Below are 19,096 nucleotides of genomic sequence, written 5' to 3' on the forward strand. Positions count from 1 at the left end.
ATTGCAGTATTACCGTTATTATTACTGAATATATAGTTGACTTTTTTACAATTTAGATTAGCAGTCACAAATGTATAAAAATGATCATTGTTATTTACTTTGTTAATAGGTGCACACATTTTCTATTGTATTTTTTGCAATTTATAAATATCTTGGTTGGCAGGGACATTCAAGTTTCCATTATTTTTAATCTAATAGTTGCTTTTATCACATACTAGAATGTTTTTCCAGGAACTTTATTTTCAGAATTGCAAATATTACAAGGCACTCAATAACTGACAGGTCATTGTTTTATATTTAATAAAAAAAGTTTATTTTTGCTGGTATTTCAAAGTGACAACTCCGTAACAAGGTTGTATATGTACCAAGGTTGATGAGACGGAACAGATATCTAAACTGTCTAAATGATCATGACAAGGGAGGACTAGCATAAATCAAGCGTGATTCAGGTGTGCTCCAAGTTTATACATCTTTTTACCAGTTGGGTAGATAAATATAAAAATTTAAACTCTGAATTTAATGTTTCTTGTTAGGAAAATACTTTTGACAGAATCTAAACAAGAAAAGTTATTTGCCTTCTAAACGAGTCAGCAATTTGTACATGCTGTTTTTAGTCATCCATTTAAGTACCATAATTAATGCAACTACGAGCTAGTAGATGCTAATCGTGTTAAGAGCTGAATTGTACTTGCCATTCAAGTCCTTGATGTCACTGGCTTTTAACTTTTCTTTTAGCTCCGTCCTAGCCCAGCACTGATTTTTTTCCCGTGGTGTTCCTGTTTGTTGTTGTTGTTGTTGTTGTCAAATGAAACATGTGCTTTTGTTGTGCCAAACTTTAGCAGCACACCGGACACAGTGTTCGCACCAGCCAAACTCACTTTGGAGATATATAAAACGATGAGGACAGCCATGTTGGAAGGGGAAACAGCAAGGTGAAAAGGCACCATGGGCTTCATTGCCATGGTAACAGAGTCAACCCCTCCAATGTAAGAAATGAAGAGGCCAGGTGCGCAACGTCCCTTTGAGTAGTCTGAAGAGGTTTCCTGGAGCGTCTCCACGTGATGGAAAAGGAGAAAAGGAGGGTGAAGCTAAAAAGATGAAAGAGACAACTGGATCCGGTTCACTTAAGGATGATGTGGTAGCCATCATTTGAGTCATCTGGCAGAACAAGAAATGGAAATGTCATTGTGAAAAATCAAATGACGAGATAGAGAAAATGTTAGCAGATCAAACATTCTAATACCTTTCATCGTGTCCAGAACAAAACAAACTTCATCCTGGAAGTTTTGAATCATCTAAGAAGTCAAAAAAGAAAGCAAACGTTGAATATTGCTTTTGCAAAAGAGGAAGCAAATTACACGCGTGCATATAGCAGTGTTTCCCAACCTTTTTTTTAAGACGCGGCCCCCTTTTTGCATTGAAAATGTTTCAAGGCACACTAATATCTGAAAATCTTTTCATTTAAAACTATGTCGCCTATGTTAGCAATGGTTATTCTCAAAGTTTTATCAGCAGGAATCACATGAAGTTCCAATCTCTAAACATTGAGTTTCTTTTAATTCATTTTTGGGTGAAGGCAGGATCAATTGCTTGAAAATGATTAGTTGCATTAAATTTTGGGGGGGAAAATGTATTTCAATACATCTAGAATGGCCATATATTCCTGAAGGATTATGATGAATCCTTGTAAAGTCTGCTCGCCGTGCCACAAGATGGAAAAAGAAATATAAAGATTTTGGAAGATTGTGGACCCCCCGAAGCTCACCTCGTCACTGACGAGCACATGGATGCCAGTGGGACCCTGTTTGAAGATCTGGTTGATCTGTCGAGGTGAGATGTTGAAGAGTTGAGCGATCTTTTCGGTCAACTCTATCGCCGTCAGCTCTTCCAGGTAGATGGCATGATATACTGCAAGCGGAGAGAAACAACTTTTGTCCAAAAATAATGATGGACTATAGCTATATTGTGACATTACTGTCATGGTCTGTAATATGCCCAAGTATATTTACAACAGAAAATAACTGCCCAGTTGAGCTATACCGGGAAGGCATTTTGTTGTACTACCAAGGTGTTAATAACTATAAGCTTTCAATTTGAGGTATGAGTTGCTTTCCATTTATTCTATTTCTATCTTAATGTAATTTTTTTTCTTAAAGTGAAAAACAAGGCGATACTGACTAAAGAAAGTGTTGTTTGCAGCATCTCCATTCTCATGTTTCGTCTGCTGGTCGAGTGCCGGCTGCGACTCCTGACACACGTAGATGGTTAATCTTGGACGGACCACCCTTTAAATAACACAGAGGAAAAATTAAGACCAATCAACAAACTGTCGCATGCCTAACTGTACTCACCGTCCTTTTAGTGCATTGAATAGTCGGATGCCATCTGCTGGGCCACAGATTTGAATGACGTCTTCCCGGGTTAGCTTCAACAAATCAGCTCCTGGTAAAGACAACAAAAAAATGAACATTATTGATTTAAAAAGGGGAAAATCAGGAAATATAATATACATCTATAATCTTCATTTGAATTTGATCCTAAATTTGAAATGATTTACTTACACGGGCCGCACAAAATGATGCAGCGGAGCAGTTTTGGCCCCCAGGCCGCCACTTTAACACCTCTGCTTTAGATAGAGCTTATTTTTGTTCCCTTGGATTTCATATATATTATTCGTGTACAAAATCTTGAGTAAGGAATGAGGTTTTACCTGAGAAATTGGTGAAGAGTCGAGAGAATGGCGAGAAGCGGTTTCTGAGAAGCCACTGTTGTGCATCTTGTGGCGTCGCTGCAGGCAACAAATTCTTTAGAAGGGGGGAAAAAATTAAACAGCGCTTTGGCAGCTCAATCAGTGAGCAAGTTCTTTCTATTTGCTCCACCAAAAGAGGTTATTACTTTTGTCCAGATTATTTGTTGTATATGTTTGCTAGGCAAGTAAGGAAATACCTCAAAGTATTAGCATGCACTAACAGGGGGGACTTTGTACAAGAATTTTGTGTCACTGTTTTTTGTTTGTTCTAGACCACTGAGATGAGCGAAAAGGTCTCCCTTAGTTTCTATACTTGGAGCAATATTGTTTATATTTTTGTCTCTTGGCTGGTTAATTAGATTAATTGGTGATAATTGGTTCCACTGTTTGGGATCAAGGCTGATTTACTCATTGCCTGTGATTGATGTCCAATCTAATTGAACTGGAAATCTAGCAGCGAAGGAACATTTCGTTCAGTCAGTCTTCCAATTTCACTTGGATCGGTATTTTACTAGTGACAAAGTCATTTAAATGAATGGATCGAGTGTAAAGCACTTTGTGTAACGTTGTCGATAAAGAGCTTTATGAAATCATTTTTGATGGATTTATTGAAGATGTGTAGCTCTGCAGATTTTGAGTATTCTTTAACAAAACCCACTTGAGAAAAATAAAGAAAATACGCCGCTGTACTTACGTCAACCACTTGAACAACAGGCTCAGGCTGGTGGATAGGCGATCCATTTCTAAAAACAGCGAACAGTTGAAAGACTAAATCAGCAAGCGCGAAGGAGGTAAAGACGATTAGAGTGACACCAAGAACGTTCTTTACCCTTCTGCAACTGTGAAGCTGCTCTGTGTGCTGTTGAAGCCAGGTGATGGAGAGTTGTTGATGTACGGGACCTCTGGCCACGGTGAACACTGAACAATTTAAAGGTTCTGTTAGCGCATTAAGTGGAACCCGCTTTAGGAGAATGATAGAATGACGAGGAGGTTGATGGCAAAATTGGGGAAAGAGGGAGCAATCTAACAACTGTTGGGGTTCAGACATTTTTATGATCTTTATTGAAAAGTAATTAATACACTAACCTCTGTAAGTATTGTAGTTTCATAAGATGGCTGGTATTTTTCTTTCTCTTGTGGTGCCCTTTTCTCCATCTTCTCTCTGTCCGTCTTCTGCTTTCTGTCTGCGCCTTTAGGCTGGAAGAAGTGAGTAAGATGGAGTCACTAAACGGATGACATACACCAGCAAATGGAAGTTTGGCCTAGTGTGCGGTCTCGTCTATTCGCCTCACCTTGAAAACTTTGACCTGGCAGGAAGCAGAGTGGAGATGCTCGGTGTACTCGCTGCTTTCGTTCTCTTTGAACGTGTCGATCTGGATCCGGAAGGGAACCCCCTTTTCCCCGCCGTGCTTGCGCATGGTGAATTCTGTGCTGATGCAGTGAACCTACCATTGTTGAAAAAACAAGCATGATCGGATGGATTATGCCCAAAAAATTATGAAAGAAAAACATTCATTGAGATTTAGAAGTTATACAAAAAAAGGTTACGGCCTGGGTAAGTGGCTCAGTTATGTTAACAGTAGTTTGCGATAAGTCATGAGCTTGGCCTTCCCCACTAATAAAAATAGATGCAATTATAAGTAGGATACACCATTAGCCTGAATATATTGGTTAGGTTCCTATACCATATATCTCCTCCAAAAGCTGTCACTTTATCCTTGTGGGGATTTTGTGTGACCCAATGCCAAATACCACACTGTGTGATAGTTTACTCTCTTACAGCAATGTCATTGGTTCGGCTCTGGCTTAAAGGGCTGCAGAAACGTTTATCAATTTGACAGCTGACTCCAGTTCTATCTCGACTGTGTTTTTGTTTAAAATCAGTAGGGTTCTTGCTTTTATCAACAAGGCAGTCATATGTAACATTTTCAAGGAAAAAAACGTCAATCAAGAGGATGTTGCTACCTGGATAAAAACTGAAGTTCTTTTTGACGGTTCCCAAAGGAACTCCACAGTGTTAAGCTGAGTAGGGTTAGCCCGAGGATCGATAATGCCAACTGACATGGGGATATCTGCAACAGATCAATACACAACAGGCTTTTCACAACAAGCAAGCTTATACCACGCTACCATACTTTCTCGAATATAAGTCGTATTTGTATTAAAAAAAATGATGACTGAATCAAGGGTACGGCTTATATGCACTCAAGACTTGCTATACGTTTTTCCCCAGTAGATGTTGGCAAAGTAACATTTACTATTTGTTGGTTATTTTCTGTTTTGCAGTAAGAAAACAACAATAGGAGATTGATTTTCTGTCTCACTTTATCTAAAGTCTAAAATGTCAGATATTCCCTCTAGGAATTAAATGTTAAAATAACATAGCTTCTGTCAGACAAATAAGAACAGCCTGCAAAAACAGTTCTAAAGAGTTTGAAGTACCTACCCAGGTCCAGAATGCGATCCCCGGGCCTGTTCCAGCGCCAGCCTTCCAGCTGCTGATGCTCCGTGTACTGAAGTCGACGATCGTGAAAAACCACGCGAATAATGCTCTGCAATTTACATCGAGTTGTAGATATTAAAGATATGGTTTTTACTATTATTTATTGACTATAATCTACATTGTGCGATATACTTTACTAGTCCCATTATTTAATTAGGAATGTATTACATATGCCTGAGTAACGCACCTTGACCATTTTACCAGTTATTTCCGGAAGTTCACCAATTTTTCGATTATCAAGCATGATAATTTCGTAGGACTGCCCTGTAATGACAAATGCACAAATAATTAAAATTGGTTAATGTAGAAATAGGAGTGTTATTAATATGGCATGTGCAAATTTTCCTGCACTGGCACCAACGAACACAAACCTGCAAGTGACTCAGAGTACGCAAACGCTCTATTATTTGCCTCATTTTTGATCTTTTACAAACATAGAAAGGATTTGAATGATACAAAAGGTGTAGAGGAACACCTTGTTTTTTGGATTTTTACTGTAAATCGACTAAACTGGCAGTGTTTGTTTAGAAGTTTACCGATATCTTCGGTGAATGTTTTGTACTGGTTGGACGGAATAGTTGGCCATTTTGCTTCATCTTTAGAATGCATGTTTATTATGCACTATGGAAATGGCATGTACATTGCATATTCGGATTGGATTGGATAATGTATGTAATGTATGTATGTAATGGATTGATGTAGATTAACCTACATTTGTGGATAGGAAAAAAATGTCGCTGTCACACGAGCCCTTCTCAAAAATAGGATTTATAATGTACCATTTTAAATACAGTTTAGTGTCGGGGATCTATGTGCTGACCTTGATTGAGGTAGGTGAGTGTTTCATCATGCAGTTTGACAGCTGGCGAGGTAGCAGCACACAAAACATACTGGAAGGGAGGGATCTCGTTGTCAGTGTCTGGAGGCAAGTTGGATTCCTCCTGTTTGAAGATTGGCAGGGCAAGTACGTCGCTAAAGGTCAAACAAAGACGTGCTGTTAGTATATTTACGGAAGTGGCAAAGATGAGCAACAACACATCTTTTTTTGTTCCTTTCTGAACTTGATCTGCTGCAGTTCATCAATTCCAATCACGGCAGCAAGAGCGAATACCAAAGGAGCCAAGTAGAATCTTGCCTCGCTTCCCAACACTGCAATTTACAATTTGTTGCAGACTGAGAAGTTCAAGCACTCACAAGCTTTATTCTATCTCCACGCATTGCCATACCTTCTTTTGAGAACCTATCCTCACCCACCTTTAATGCCCAGAAAACCAGGCTCGTCCACACAGATGCATTCGGCTCGTGTTAATTACTGATTTAGTATTAATTAGTGTCATGTAGAGGAAAAACTGCATTCGTACCTCATGCTATATGCCCCGGCACCAAGTTCCTGACCGATGCCCGACAGGCTGGCATCAAAGTCCTGGACCAGTCCGGACTCAATGACTTCGTCCGAGAGTGGCAACTTCAGAGCCCACGCCATGATGACTGTGTGCGGATCTCTATGGGGTTCGATTCTGATAGGACCCTCAATTGAGTTACGACCTTCGTGAAGAAAACTTGACCATTATTGTATCAACTTGAGCATGTTTATCAAGGCACTGTCCCCAAACACAAAATCGAACAAGCTTTCAAACTGGCAAGAGATGGTAATAATGGCGAGCGAGCCAAGTTGCAATCTTAGTTGTGTGAACTTCCACCCAACATTACACCACATGCTAAACACGGTTGGCCAGGCATATTTTCATTTGGATAGGTAACTATCCGCTTAAGACTGCACGAGTTACCTTACACCGAAGGCGAGCGTAGCTGCTGGCTATTAGTGCGAGGTTTTCATGCCATCATGTCGTGCGCCGTCGCTCCCCAAACACTAAAATAAACATGTCTAGCAAGGGATGCTAAACAGCTAACCGCGGCGATGCTAACAATTGGCGCCTTCTGGCTTGCGGACACAAGGTTTCACAACAGTTTATAGTTGTTTATAACAGGATTTTATTTAACCGAAAATTGGGCTAAATATGGTGCCAAATAGAGACCGAATTATGTGTCTCTTTTCTTTATATATCGAGTTCAGAGAACGGAGTAACGCTAATTTCTGTTCATGGCTCTTCTTCGTGTAAGGGGGCAAAGCGAAATGCTGCCCTCTATCGTTGGTTTGACCATATGTACCCTTTTTCACCCAAAATTTATTTTGTATGGATTTATCTTAATACATTTATTGTGAATAAAACAAAACTCTACCGAAATAATAAATTTAAAAAAACACGCAAAATGAATTATTTACAGAAAACATTCAGCAGTGAATTAGAGAAAATAAAAATAAAAACCTTTTGACTTTTAGTTGTTATGATTTGTCTTTAAATTAGTCCATTTGTCCATTTTAAAATCACAACTCTCCCTAAAATTGTGTTTCTATCACTGGGGCGGTCTAAATGAATTGTAATAAACAAATATTTATTAATAATGAGCTTATCAATTGGTCCAAACGTCAAAATGTTCACAAAAATCCTTAATTATTAAAGACACTTTATTTACATTTTATAAAAGACAACCAAAAAATGTGCCTCATCTCTTGATTATTATGTCAGATATTAGTTTTTGATACCATATTTCTTTAGTGTAATTTACCGATATTTTCTATATATAACACATACAAATGAAAGCTTAACATGTGCCTAATAGATACTTTTGTGTTCTCAAAATATATGGAAAAAGCCCTAAAAGAACTAAATTGTTGCCAACTTCAATATTCCACATTTACCCATTCTGTGTTATGAATGTTTAGAAGTGTTGCCTCATTATAATATCTAAAAAAAACAACAGTACAACTAAAAATACACATGGTCCACAAATATGGCTGTACCGTAATAGAGTATCACACCATTAACATGATTTTAGGAGTCGTCAATGAAGTGCAAATAATCGTAAACAAATAACATAAAAGTTCAAAATAACTGCCAGAAAGTAGTGAAAAAACATCATACAACACCTACAACAAACTAATAAATAATCAGGTCCAAATGTATCCAAAATGTGATTTATGTACAGCTGTATTGTTAATATATTAATGAGGTACCTTTTTGTATTATTTTGAATACTAAAAAATCTTTTTTGAGATGAAAATTTTTCTTTTTGTTAATCATTGGACAAAAGCAGACAATGCATAAAAACAGCAATACTCTTTGATGGAATAATGCAGAATCCTATCAAGAAAACATGTTTGCATCAGTGGTCTAATTTATACCCAATAGTAATAATAATTAATTTATTAGACCAAGGACTTGAACCAACTTCAGACTACAATTATAAACAATTACAACTCTGAAAAATTCAGTTATTAAGCAGATTATCAACCAAATAATTGTACCTGACTGATGGCAGGATCTGTTATAACTCTATTGACGTGGGTTCATTTATTAACACAGTTTTTGTTGCATTTCCATATCAAGTGAAAATACCAGTACTAAATCTATCTAGATTTGTTTTTTTTGTTTTTTTGAGTAGAACATTCTTACCGGTCAAAAAATAGTAAACAAAAAAATAAGTTAATCACAAAAACTAAGCGACTCTGTGTGCTCGTGAAAATGAATGAGCAAAAATGTGCAAGGTGAGTTAGTTGATTGTCATGAATCAAATTTTGAAATAATTATTATCCCACAGCTGGAAAATCAAGTAATAACCTTTGATACTGGGTGAAAAGTCTTATTGCGAAAAAATGAAAGTCACCTAAAACAGAAGTTAAAGTGAAATATTGTGGACGGTTAAAAGACAACGTCCCAACCTTGTGAAGGCATCCCAGAAAAACTTTCAGGGTGTTGTTCCATGCTTGATAATCCTCAGGACTCGAAACGTGAACAATAATGCCAAAAATGTTTGTTCCTTACCTTCACGTATATGTATATTTTTTAAAATAAGATGACCATGCACTTAAAGTATACAGTATATTCATCCTTCAAACTTGAGGGCTCACTTTAGTACTGATTTGCACAAAGTCATAAATCACGTGGATCCTCCCTAATTTTTTTGGTATTTACAACCAAATCCAGCGAATGGTTTTTTTTTTTTACTGGATCTGAAAAATGTTAATCTTGCTGGTGTTTTTCAGCGTCTGTCGCCGGTTGCAGAACCAAACCCGCACCACCTCTCGGTCATGGTTAAGCTCCTTTGCGATTTCAGTGATCTCCTGGCCTGTCGGCAGCGAGTTCTTCTCAAAGTAGGAATTGAGGACTTCGATTGCTTGAGGTGTGAAACTAGTGCGGCGCTTGCGTTTCTTGGACGGCTCGCCACCGACAAACTCCATGAGGTTCTGTTGGCCTTTCTGGTTCCAATGCTCAGCTTCGGCGAGCCACTTCTCCAACACGGGCTTCAACTTTTGGGCGCTCTTGGGGGTGATGTCCAGCTTTTCAAACCTGCGGCAGAACGGCTTTTCATGTCATTCATTTCACCTACGTAACATTTTTCCAATGTATCCAACGCGATTTCTTCCTTTTGGGATGCACCTGATAAAGCTCTGGTGTAGTCTTTCCCTTTAAATAATGTTCTAGCTAGAGAATGCAAACATACTAATGTTAAATTGGAGTTAAATACATTATTTGTATAGCGAAATATTCAAAAAATCCAATATACACAGTCAATGTTCTAGTGTAACATTTTTATAATCCCAATTTTGAATGAATGCAAACGGAGCCAATTTGCCTTAGTATCAACATAGATACGATTCAGGAACAAAAACCAGGTTCACGTTTTACTTCCTCTATTTTCCAAACTTATCTGCTTAGTTTTTTCTTTTCTGTAATACAACTGCCGCTTCTTTTTGTTGTGCGAAGTGACATAAGTGCAATGCTGCATAGCCTTGACAATGTACTATAAGCCACTCAAACATATGCTAACATTACGAGTACAGTGTACAGTGGTACCTCGACATACGAGTGCCTCGACATACGAGTGCCTCGACATACGAGTGCCCCAACATACGAGCAATTTGAGTTATCAGTAAAATTTTGAGCAAATATTTATCCTGAAATAAATGGCTGGGCAAATTAAACCACTATTTATATGTTACCTCGTTAATAGATGGTGAATTAGAACAAATAAAAATGTTTTTTCAATCCAATATCCTGTTTTATGTGTTTTTTCGAGGGTTGGAACAAATTAATTTGTTTTTAGTTCATTCTTATGGGAAGCGTTCATTTGAGTTACGAGTGAATCGAAATACAAGCTCAGTCCCGGAACGAATTGAACTCGTATCTCGAGGTACCACTGCACAAATTTGTGTGTGCACGCTATGGTGAAACTTTAAATCTCATTGTACCCGTATAATGGCAATCAAGGCATTCAATTCATATACCAATGGCATAATTTACCTGCAAATGGCAGACTGGCTATAAGCTGGGCCCTCTGTGGCGGTCAAAGCCTGCCCAACTTGAGTCTGCGTCAGTCCCAACGAAAGCCGACGGATTTTGAAATTCTTGGCAAACTCGCGAATTTCTTCCAGGTTGATGCCCTCCTCGCCGCTGGCACACGGTTCGGTCTCTAAGGTGGGAGATATACACGGCACGGTAAGGTAGTGTGTAACATTCAAGATGACATGATAGTGATCGGTGTTTACATAAGAGGGGTTGTTGTACGTACTACAGATGAGCTGGCCCAATGTGGCCAAGTCGCCACAGGAGATGGGGAGCGATGAGGATGGCGAGGTGGAGCTTTTGGGTACTGACGGGTGCGGGGCGATGACAACTGGAAACTGGGTGGCAGCTGTTGCCTGTGTCTGCTAAGATTGTGTACAAAAATGAGTCACGTTTTGTAATAAAAGGAGGCGCAACGTGACAAGGACAAGGCATGGCGTGTACCTGAGGGACTAGTAAGGATGTTGGAAGCTGGTCGGTGGCTTTAGGCAGAACAGCAGCGGAGGGTGCCACCGCGGCGTTTCCGAGCGTGCCGTTTCCGAGTGCGCCGTTTCCGACCGTGCCGTTTCCGACCGTGCCGTTTCCGACCGTGCCGTTTCCGACCGTGCCATTTCCGACTGCGCCGTTTCCGACTGCGCCGTTTCCGACCGCACCGTTTCCGACCCCACCGTTTCCGACCGCGCCGTTTCCCACCGCGCCGTTTCCGACCGCGGCGAAGATCTGACCCTGGTTATTGAGGAGCAGCTGCGGGGTGACAGTCTGAACCTGAAGACCCTGGAGGGGGAGGGTTGGAGTGGCACCTCCTCCAGTAAGTGACGCTGGGTTCACCAACAAAGGAAGAGTTCCTATCACCTGGGAGCAGAGGATTTGAAATTGTAAAAATGAATGCATTCAAAGTCGAACGGGCAGAAAATTATCAAACTGTTTCTATTGAGCAGCGATGAATTAGCAACTGATAACATTTTGTTTCCCCAAGATGGTTCTTTATTGACTGAAGAAGATTGTGTAGCGTGCGACTTTAAAGATAAATATTACAATTGAGGCAGCCCGCAGGCTGAGTGCTGAGCACATTGGCATCATAGTTGCGAGTCATGGTTTCGATCCCAGGTCAGACCTGACTGTCTGGAGTTTGCATGTTCTCCCCGGGCTTGCGTGGGTTTACTTCAGGTACTCTGGTTTCCTCCCACATTCCAAAGACATGCATGGAAAGCTGATTGGACACTCTAAATTGCCCCTTGGTATGAGTGTGAGCATGAATGGTTGTTTCTCTCCTTGTGCCCTGCGATTGGCTGGCCACCAATTCAGGGTGTCCCCCGCCTCTGGCCAGAGTCAGCTGGGATAGGCTCCAGCACCCCCCGACACTAGTGAGAATAAAGCGGTTCAGAAAATGAATGAATGTATATTATTGCAAGTGAATGTCAGGTATCTGATTGACGCCAGAGAACTCTTAACAAGTTGTGAAACCATTCATACATCTGGTTTCATAAGAGTGTTTTGTATTCCCCTCATGTTCAGCATTAATTACTAAGACCAACCTGTCCCTGACTAGTTGTCAGGATCTGGCTTGGCAGGATGTTGGACATGGCGTTGGTGATCATGGGGTTGGAGGTGAGGGAATTAAGAAACTGGTTCTGCACACCAAGCGCTGCAGCATTAATCTGAGTCATGAAAAAAATGTTTTTAACAAAATGCTGGCATATTAAGGAATGTGCTATGGTTAGAGCTAAATCCTGATCTCGACCCCCTTACCAGTGCCGGATTGATGGAGAGTCCGGCCGTCTGCAGCGCAGCCAATGATATGTTGGAATGGGAAGCGACGGTTGCCGCTGGAGTCGGTTGAGTCTCTTGAGAAGTGGAGATGACAACGGGTGTCGTCAGCGAAGTCGGGCCACCGCAGAGCTGTTGCAAGGCTGTCTGCACTGGCTGCGGAGACTGCACACCAAGCGCTGCAGCATTTAACTGAGGCATGAAAAAAAAAATGTTTTGAACAAAATGCTGGCAAATTAAAGATGGGGCTAAGGTTAGAGCTAAATCCTGATTTTGACGCCCTTACCAGTGCAGGATTGATGGAGAGTCCGGCCGTCTGCAGCGCAGCCAATGATATGTTGGAATGGGAATTGACCGTTGCAGCTGGAGTCGGTTGAGTGTCTTGAGAAGTGGAGATGACAACGGGTGTCGTCATAGACGTCGAGCCACCGCAGAGCTGTTGCAAGGCAGTCTGCACTGGCTGTGGAGACTGGAACACAGCCTGAGGCCCGCTTTGTAGTTGGGGTTGGATAGAATTCAGGACAGTCGCAGCTGAGGGGGTAAATCACACAAAGCCGTTTGGACATGTGGCAGAGGGACGGACGCAACTAGATTTAGTAATTATTTCAAATAAATATAGTTGTGCCTCCTTAGTTTTTCAAAGTCGGAAAGGTAAAGCTACTCCTGTACTTACTCTTTAATTTGGGGGGATTTGGTGATAATATACTGTACGAACGTGCAAATTTAGGGTTTGTGGTAAGAATGAAGCTCCATCATGAAATGAGGACTTCTTTGGTGAATTCATAAAGTCATGTTTGATGAGAACTTATGAGTCCAATTCATATTCAATGAGATTTTTCCTTTCCATCCGTCTGCCAATTACTTCTCTTGTTGAAATATAATTTGATTTATAATGAACCTGTTCCCAGCTGCAAATTTGGGGAGGAATGGGAATTCTTTGAAGAAATGAATAGAACAAGAATAAGATGCTGGAGTTTTATCGAAAATTCAATCGGTTAAGGGTGGGCGATTTGGCCTAAAAATTAGGCTGACACATTTTTGACAAAATGGCAACATTTTACATCTTACTAAAGACGAACAGGCTTTTACTAGTTGCCATAAGCTATTGCGTTTTCAACACCATATTTTTTGCAGTCTAACTACCAATCAAGACTCAATTGAGCAAGGATAGTGAAATCATCAACGGCCATCCCAACCTTTACCTTGAAGGCCAGCAAAGGGCAGTTTAAGAAGGTTTGGAGACTGCGTGGCTGCAGTGGCCAGTCCAGAGAGAGTGGCCATATTATTTGTCGGCAGAGTGAGAACAGCAAGACCCCCCTGGCCTCCAATGCCCGCCATATTGATGGGGATAAGCATAGGCTGGCCCAAAGAGCCTGTCTGGGCCAACATGCCCGTCATCAGAGAAGCAAGACTTTCTTGGGATAGGACCTGTGTGGTAAAATATATCACATATCAGATGACAACGTTGTGCATCCCCAAAACCGTGTGGAGCACAGTGTCAAAGTGGCAGGCCCCTGTTCTAGTGCATTCTTTGGCTCAAAATCGTTAGTTAAAACAGGTGCCGGAAGGATATTTCACATAGATTTGACATCTCAATGAATTCTAAGTCCCATAATGTTCTTTGGGCTACCACACTTTGATTACAAGGTAGGAATTAATTGATAGCAAAGCTCCATAAGAAATCATAACTTCAAATCAAGAGGATCTGTCCATTTTGAAATGATTTTGTTTCATGGTGAAGGCTTGAAGTCATACCTGAGGACAACTTTGCAACGCGATATGCGCATTCGGCGCTGGTGGCTGCGGTTGGGATACGCTGACGGGCACAGTCGGATTGACGGTTTGAACAGCGGGTTGTTGTGCCTCTCCGGACGGTGATTCCTGTATGCCAGCTAGTGTAGGATCACGACAGGTGTTGAGGCAAGAACTGGCAGATTTCATGAATGTGCGAATAACAAAATAACAAGTGAAGCTCCCAATTACCAGCATTCTGTGGTCCAGCGTGGTCATCCCGTGGGTGACTACTCTCCGTTTGGGGCTGGCCTTCCTCTGTTTTGATCTCGCTCATCTTCCCTTCAGATCCCGGTGAAGACAAAGACGCATCGACCTCAACCTCTAGCACACGTATTGTCTCGTGGCCAGACATCACAATGACCTGAAGGCAAAGGATTTATAAGCAAAGAAAGAGACAGTGAAACTTGGAAGGCAAATGTCTCCACCACCATAAAAAAAGTGTTTCAGCAAACTTGGTCAGGAAAGAAACCTCCAAATTCTGAGTTCGGAGTTAAAAAGTTTGTTGATTTAGGACGCTAGGTAGATTGTTATGTGGTGGTAGATAATGTATCCCATTTCCCACAAAAATGTAAAATTCCTAAAGATTCAAATGGCGATCCTTAGTTTGCACACATTTTCGAGAAAAAAAAAACTGTTACAATTAAAATTAATCTGACTTTTTGTAACTGAATTTCATCCAATTTGTACTGATCACTAGTATCTAAAAATAAAAAGTTTCAGTGAAAATGACTCAGTAATTGACTTTTAATTAATGTAATTGATGTAAATAACCAGCACCACTTGACAATAATACAAAAATAACAATGATGTCGTCTCAATTTAGTAAAAATAAATCAGTCAAGTAAGTGCTCATGTATGCATTCTCCTGGTGGAATTTATTTAAAATACTGCGGGGAGTTGCTTAGGTTGCACTTGAGCCAGGAAAGATGAACTACCTGAAAAGATCAAGCACATCCTTTGCAAAGTTTTTTTTTGTTAGAGGCAAGCAGACAAAGTGCAAAGAGAATGAGAGTGCCAGAGAAAAAAAGCAGGAATGATGCATACCTGGTCAAATGGGGCAGGTAATTTGAATGGACTGATCTTAAATGGCTGAAAAAAGACTTCTGCGCTCAGACAGTGAACAGCTAAAGAAGAACAAAGAAGCCAAGCATGTGATACCATAAACGAAGAAGGCCTCCGTACAGAAACATGAATAAATAATGGAGGAGATCAGCCAATCAGCAGCTCGAGCACGACTCTCTTTAGAACATCCCTGAGCTCAGCAGCCATTTTTGATAGGGATGTCCCGATCACATTACTTCAACCGAGTATATATAAGTATATTACATATTAAATATAAGTATATTACATATTAAATATGAGTATACTAAATATTAAATATTAGTATATTACATATTAAATTGAAGTATATTATATATTAAATAGAAGTATATTACACATTAAATATAAGTATATTACATATTAAATATAAGTATACTATATACTAAATATTAGTATGTTACATATTAAATAGAAGTATATTATATATTGAATAGAAGTATATTACATATTAAATATAAGTATATTACATATTAAATATAAGAATATTACATATATACAGAATATATATTTTTTTAGATTAGCAACAAAACTCCATTTTATCTCGTGAAAATGATGTGAACGTACCCAATTTCCGAAGATGTGATTGGATCAAGGACATCCCTAGTATTTGCACCATGCAACATGAAAATGCTAAAGGCAGAATTTATTATGCAAATCGAGCACATACAGAAAAACGGAGAGTAGATAGACTTTTTTTCCCCACGGTTTATACATATAACCCCAAAAACAAAACAAGCAAAAGCAATGATTTGCTCCAGTGTGTACATCATCAACCAATTACACCACATTGACGAAAACTATCTCCGGATTTCCCAGCTCTGTTAAAACTCAATGTCAATTGACTATGTATGCTATGGAGCACATTGTTTTTTTTTCTATTTCCTAATTAGTACATCAAATTAAATGATGTAATACGCTTGTTGAAAAAAGAGAGCCAGGGACTAAAAAATAAAAAAGTTATATTTGGATGGCAAACATTTGCCTGACAATGTCCAGTTAATTAGTTATGAAATAAAATAGAACACGAACATAAATATTGATGTATAACACTCCTAACCACTACTAACATCACTACCACTACAGATCCATCTAGTTGATAATCCCCTCCTCCTCCTAATACTACTACTACCACTACTACTACAACCACTATTAATACTACTACTATTGCTACTACTACTACAACCACTATTAATACTACTACTATTGCTACTACTACTACAACCACTATTAATACTACTACTATTGCTACTACTACTACAACCACTATTAATACTACTACTATTGCTACTACTACTACAACCACTATTAATACTACTACTATTGCTACTACTACTACAACCACTATTAATACTACTACTATTGCTACTACTACTACAACCACTATTAATACTACTACTATTGCTACTACTACTACTATTATTACTATTACTACTACTACTATTACTACTACTATTACTACTACTATTACTACTACTATTACTACTACTACCATTACTACTACTACCATTACTACTACTACTACTACAACTTTTACTACTACTACTACTATTACTACTACTATTACTACTACTACTACTACTACTACTATTACTACTACTACTACTATTACTACTACTACTATTACTACTACTACCATTACTACTACTACCATTACTACTACTACTTCTACTATTACTACTACTACCTCCACCACTACTACTACTACTACTACTACTACTACTACTACCACCACTAGTACTACTACTATCACCACCACCACTACTATTACTGCATTTTATAATCCGGTGCACTTGAGATATGATTTTTTCTAAAGAATTTCATTGAAAGTGCGCTTGATAATCTGGTTATCATTATAATACGAAAATGCGCTACATTAGCATTTACATCAGATGGTTTCAATCTAAAATAATAAAGTAGGAACATCATCTAACAATAATACAAAACTAACAACAAACTCATCTCAGTTTAGTAAAAAAAGTGGTAAAGTAAGTACACATGTATGCATTCTCTCGGTGGCATTTCAAACACTACTACTTTGGCTACACTGGATCAAATAAAGCTGAACTATCTGCAAAGATCCACGGCATCCTTGGAAAAGTGCCTTACCTGTTCGTTGACAGCAAGGGGAGCATCACCGGCAGGAAGGTCCTGGGACTTCATGGCTGGGTTGTACCCCTTCTATCCTCCTGCATTGCAAATTGACAGACAAATCGCTCGATTTTGATACGGTCAATTGCAGATAAACACTTGTAACGTTTTATATTTGGGGCTATTTATGGGGGAGACTATTTGGAAGGGCCTATAAACAGGCCCCACTGTATTGCACTTGGATGCAGAGCAGATGGGGAGGGGGCGGGGTGTTCAGAGGAACCAATAAATATTTAATGATGGCGAGCATTATGACAATGAGAAGGAAAATATGGCTGATGCATTTCCTGCCACTGGGGTGCCGTTAAGACGTTGCATTGTCCCAAAACTTTAGCGGGTGGGTAAACGGTCCCGACGCCATATAACCCCCACTCCCAATTCTGTATACAATCGTCGGTCACTTTAGGAAATCCGCACCAGACTGCCATATTCCCCCGTCATGATTCGGTCTCTTTATCATAAATATATAAATTATGCAAATATGCAAACATCACATATTAACCCCAACCCATTTCCTCTCGTAGTTGGACTGCTGAACGCGAACGAAGCGACGAGAGTAGTGTATTTTGTTGTTGTTATTGTTTTATCAATTTTAAAAATGGTTAACTTACCGCTTGTACAGGGTCTTTGTCACAGTTTGGTTCGGCCGTAGCTAATTAAAAATGCACCTCAGATCCCAGACAGGCGCAGTGGCTGCACACACAAAAGCCATTTGCATTGATAAGAAGGAGGGCTGCAATGTTTTGGGCGATTTTGGCCTCTCGTCTCGACTCGTAGCGATGCGAAACACTTTGCTTCATGTCCCCCGCCCCCCTCCCCCAAAACAAAGCCACCCAAGCTGCCGTGCGAGGCCCAAAGTCGCCGAGAACCGCCCGAAATGTGCTCCTTTCGCCACTACGTCATGAGCATAATTTATGCATGAAAGAAAACCTTGCATTGAAAATGTCTGCCGCGAGTTGAGAGGCGCTCTTAAAGGGCCAGTGCACCAAAATACGCCACGGACAAGGACAGCTTTCTTTACCGTAGCAATTTGCATATTTTTGCCACAAAGTCAACTATACTAAGACGAATACTGTTCTGGTTTCAAGTAAACGTGAATATCTCGTTACGTTATGATGTTATGATAGGTGTGTGTAGTTGAAAAACAATACTTGAACCTTTGACAGAGCAGTCATTTAACTCATTGGTTGACATTGACAGCCAAATAATGGTCACTGTCAGGCCTTCCCACTCATAATGGATTGGACGTCTAGTGTCGTCAATGGCATAAGTATTCACAGCCAGTTCTCTTGATTTAAATGTTGTCAATGACAGGAAATGAGTTTATCGTAGTATACTCTTATTTATTCTCTGATTAGATTAAAAAAATAAATAAGCAAAGAACCACTAAATATTCTCTTTTAACTCAGATTTATTTAATTCACTTTTTAAAATTATATCTTAAATAAAAAGCTAGTCCCCCTTACTTAAATGTTTATCCATTTGTATTTTGTATTGAAAAGAAAAAAGGTACTTTCGAAAACTTTGTTATTAATGATATTTTGTGATTTGGTGACTTTTTTCTTTTGTTTCATGAAGATTTAATTACTTTAAATGTGATGTATACATTTAAAATGAAATGAATTATTC

At 39.5% G+C, this 19,096-nt stretch overlaps 2 protein-coding genes across 5 annotated transcripts; both read right to left on the reverse strand.

The window, feature by feature from the left end:
* Positions 1-284: 284 nt before the first annotated feature.
* Positions 285-7,388, reverse strand: tfcp2 (transcription factor CP2). Of its 3 annotated transcripts, XM_077727142.1 has the most exons (16): positions 7,040-7,388; positions 6,614-6,797; positions 6,073-6,224; positions 5,440-5,516; positions 5,196-5,301; positions 4,715-4,821; positions 4,042-4,194; positions 3,836-3,946; positions 3,579-3,667; positions 3,444-3,492; positions 2,711-2,804; positions 2,352-2,442; positions 2,179-2,285; positions 1,766-1,908; positions 1,244-1,295; positions 285-1,158 (listed from the first exon to the last, which is right to left on the reverse strand). In XM_077727142.1, exons 2-16 carry the CDS (start codon positions 6,733-6,735, stop codon positions 1,121-1,123), a joined length of 1,491 nt encoding a protein of 496 aa, XP_077583268.1. In that variant the 5' UTR covers positions 6,736-6,797; positions 7,040-7,388; the 3' UTR covers positions 285-1,120. The 3 variants fall into 3 exon arrangements, with proteins under 3 accessions (XP_077583268.1, XP_077583259.1, XP_077583276.1); XM_077727133.1 differs by having other exon boundaries at positions 6,614-7,388; XM_077727150.1 differs by lacking the exons at positions 6,614-6,797; positions 7,040-7,388 and adding an exon at positions 6,447-6,494.
* Positions 7,389-8,610: 1,222 nt separating this feature from the next.
* On the reverse strand, positions 8,611-18,391 carry pou6f1 (POU class 6 homeobox 1). Of its 2 annotated transcripts, none has more exons than XM_077729821.1 (12): positions 18,079-18,391; positions 17,426-17,505; positions 14,408-14,579; positions 14,180-14,316; positions 13,627-13,852; positions 12,711-12,955; positions 12,407-12,616; positions 12,193-12,315; positions 11,102-11,509; positions 10,884-11,019; positions 10,616-10,784; positions 8,611-9,661 (listed from the first exon to the last, which is right to left on the reverse strand). In XM_077729821.1, the coding sequence occupies exons 2-12, from the start codon at positions 17,477-17,479 to the stop codon at positions 9,316-9,318; spliced, it is 2,226 nt and encodes a 741-aa protein (XP_077585947.1). In that variant the 5' UTR covers positions 17,480-17,505; positions 18,079-18,391; the 3' UTR covers positions 8,611-9,315. The 2 variants fall into 2 exon arrangements, with proteins under 2 accessions (XP_077585947.1, XP_077585939.1); XM_077729813.1 differs by having other exon boundaries at positions 10,884-11,022; positions 18,079-18,389.
* Positions 18,392-19,096: the final 705 nt, after the last annotated feature.

Source organism: Stigmatopora nigra, chromosome 1, assembly GCF_051989575.1.
Source record: "Stigmatopora nigra isolate UIUO_SnigA chromosome 1, RoL_Snig_1.1, whole genome shotgun sequence".
Taxonomy (NCBI): domain Eukaryota; kingdom Metazoa; phylum Chordata; class Actinopteri; order Syngnathiformes; family Syngnathidae; genus Stigmatopora; species Stigmatopora nigra.

What these genes read in the sequence shown, in the direction of transcription:
- tfcp2 (XM_077727142.1), bottom strand. Translation starts at nt 6,735, where the DNA reads ATGGCGTGGGCTCTGAAGTTGCCACTCTCGGACGAAGTCATTGAGTCC. An exon ending in GCCGGGGCATATAGCATGAG is followed by an intron (nt 6,225 to 6,613) that starts GTACGAATGCAG and finishes TTTGACCTTTAG; the next exon opens with CGACGTACTTGCCCTGCCAA. An exon ending in GCCAGGTCAAAGTTTTCAAG is followed by an intron (nt 3,947 to 4,041) that starts GTGAGGCGAATA and finishes CACTTCTTCCAG; the next exon opens with CCTAAAGGCGCAGACAGAAA.
- pou6f1 (XM_077729813.1), bottom strand. Translation starts at nt 17,479, where the DNA reads ATGAAGTCCCAGGACCTTCCTGCCGGTGATGCTCCCCTTGCTGTCAAC. An exon ending in ATTGGGCCAGCTCATCTGTA is followed by an intron (nt 10,785 to 10,883) that starts GTACGTACAACA and finishes CTCCCACCTTAG; the next exon opens with AGACCGAACCGTGTGCCAGC. An exon ending in AGCCAGTCTGCCATTTGCAG is followed by an intron (nt 9,662 to 10,615) that starts GTAAATTATGCC and finishes GTTCTGCCGCAG; the next exon opens with GTTTGAAAAGCTGGACATCA.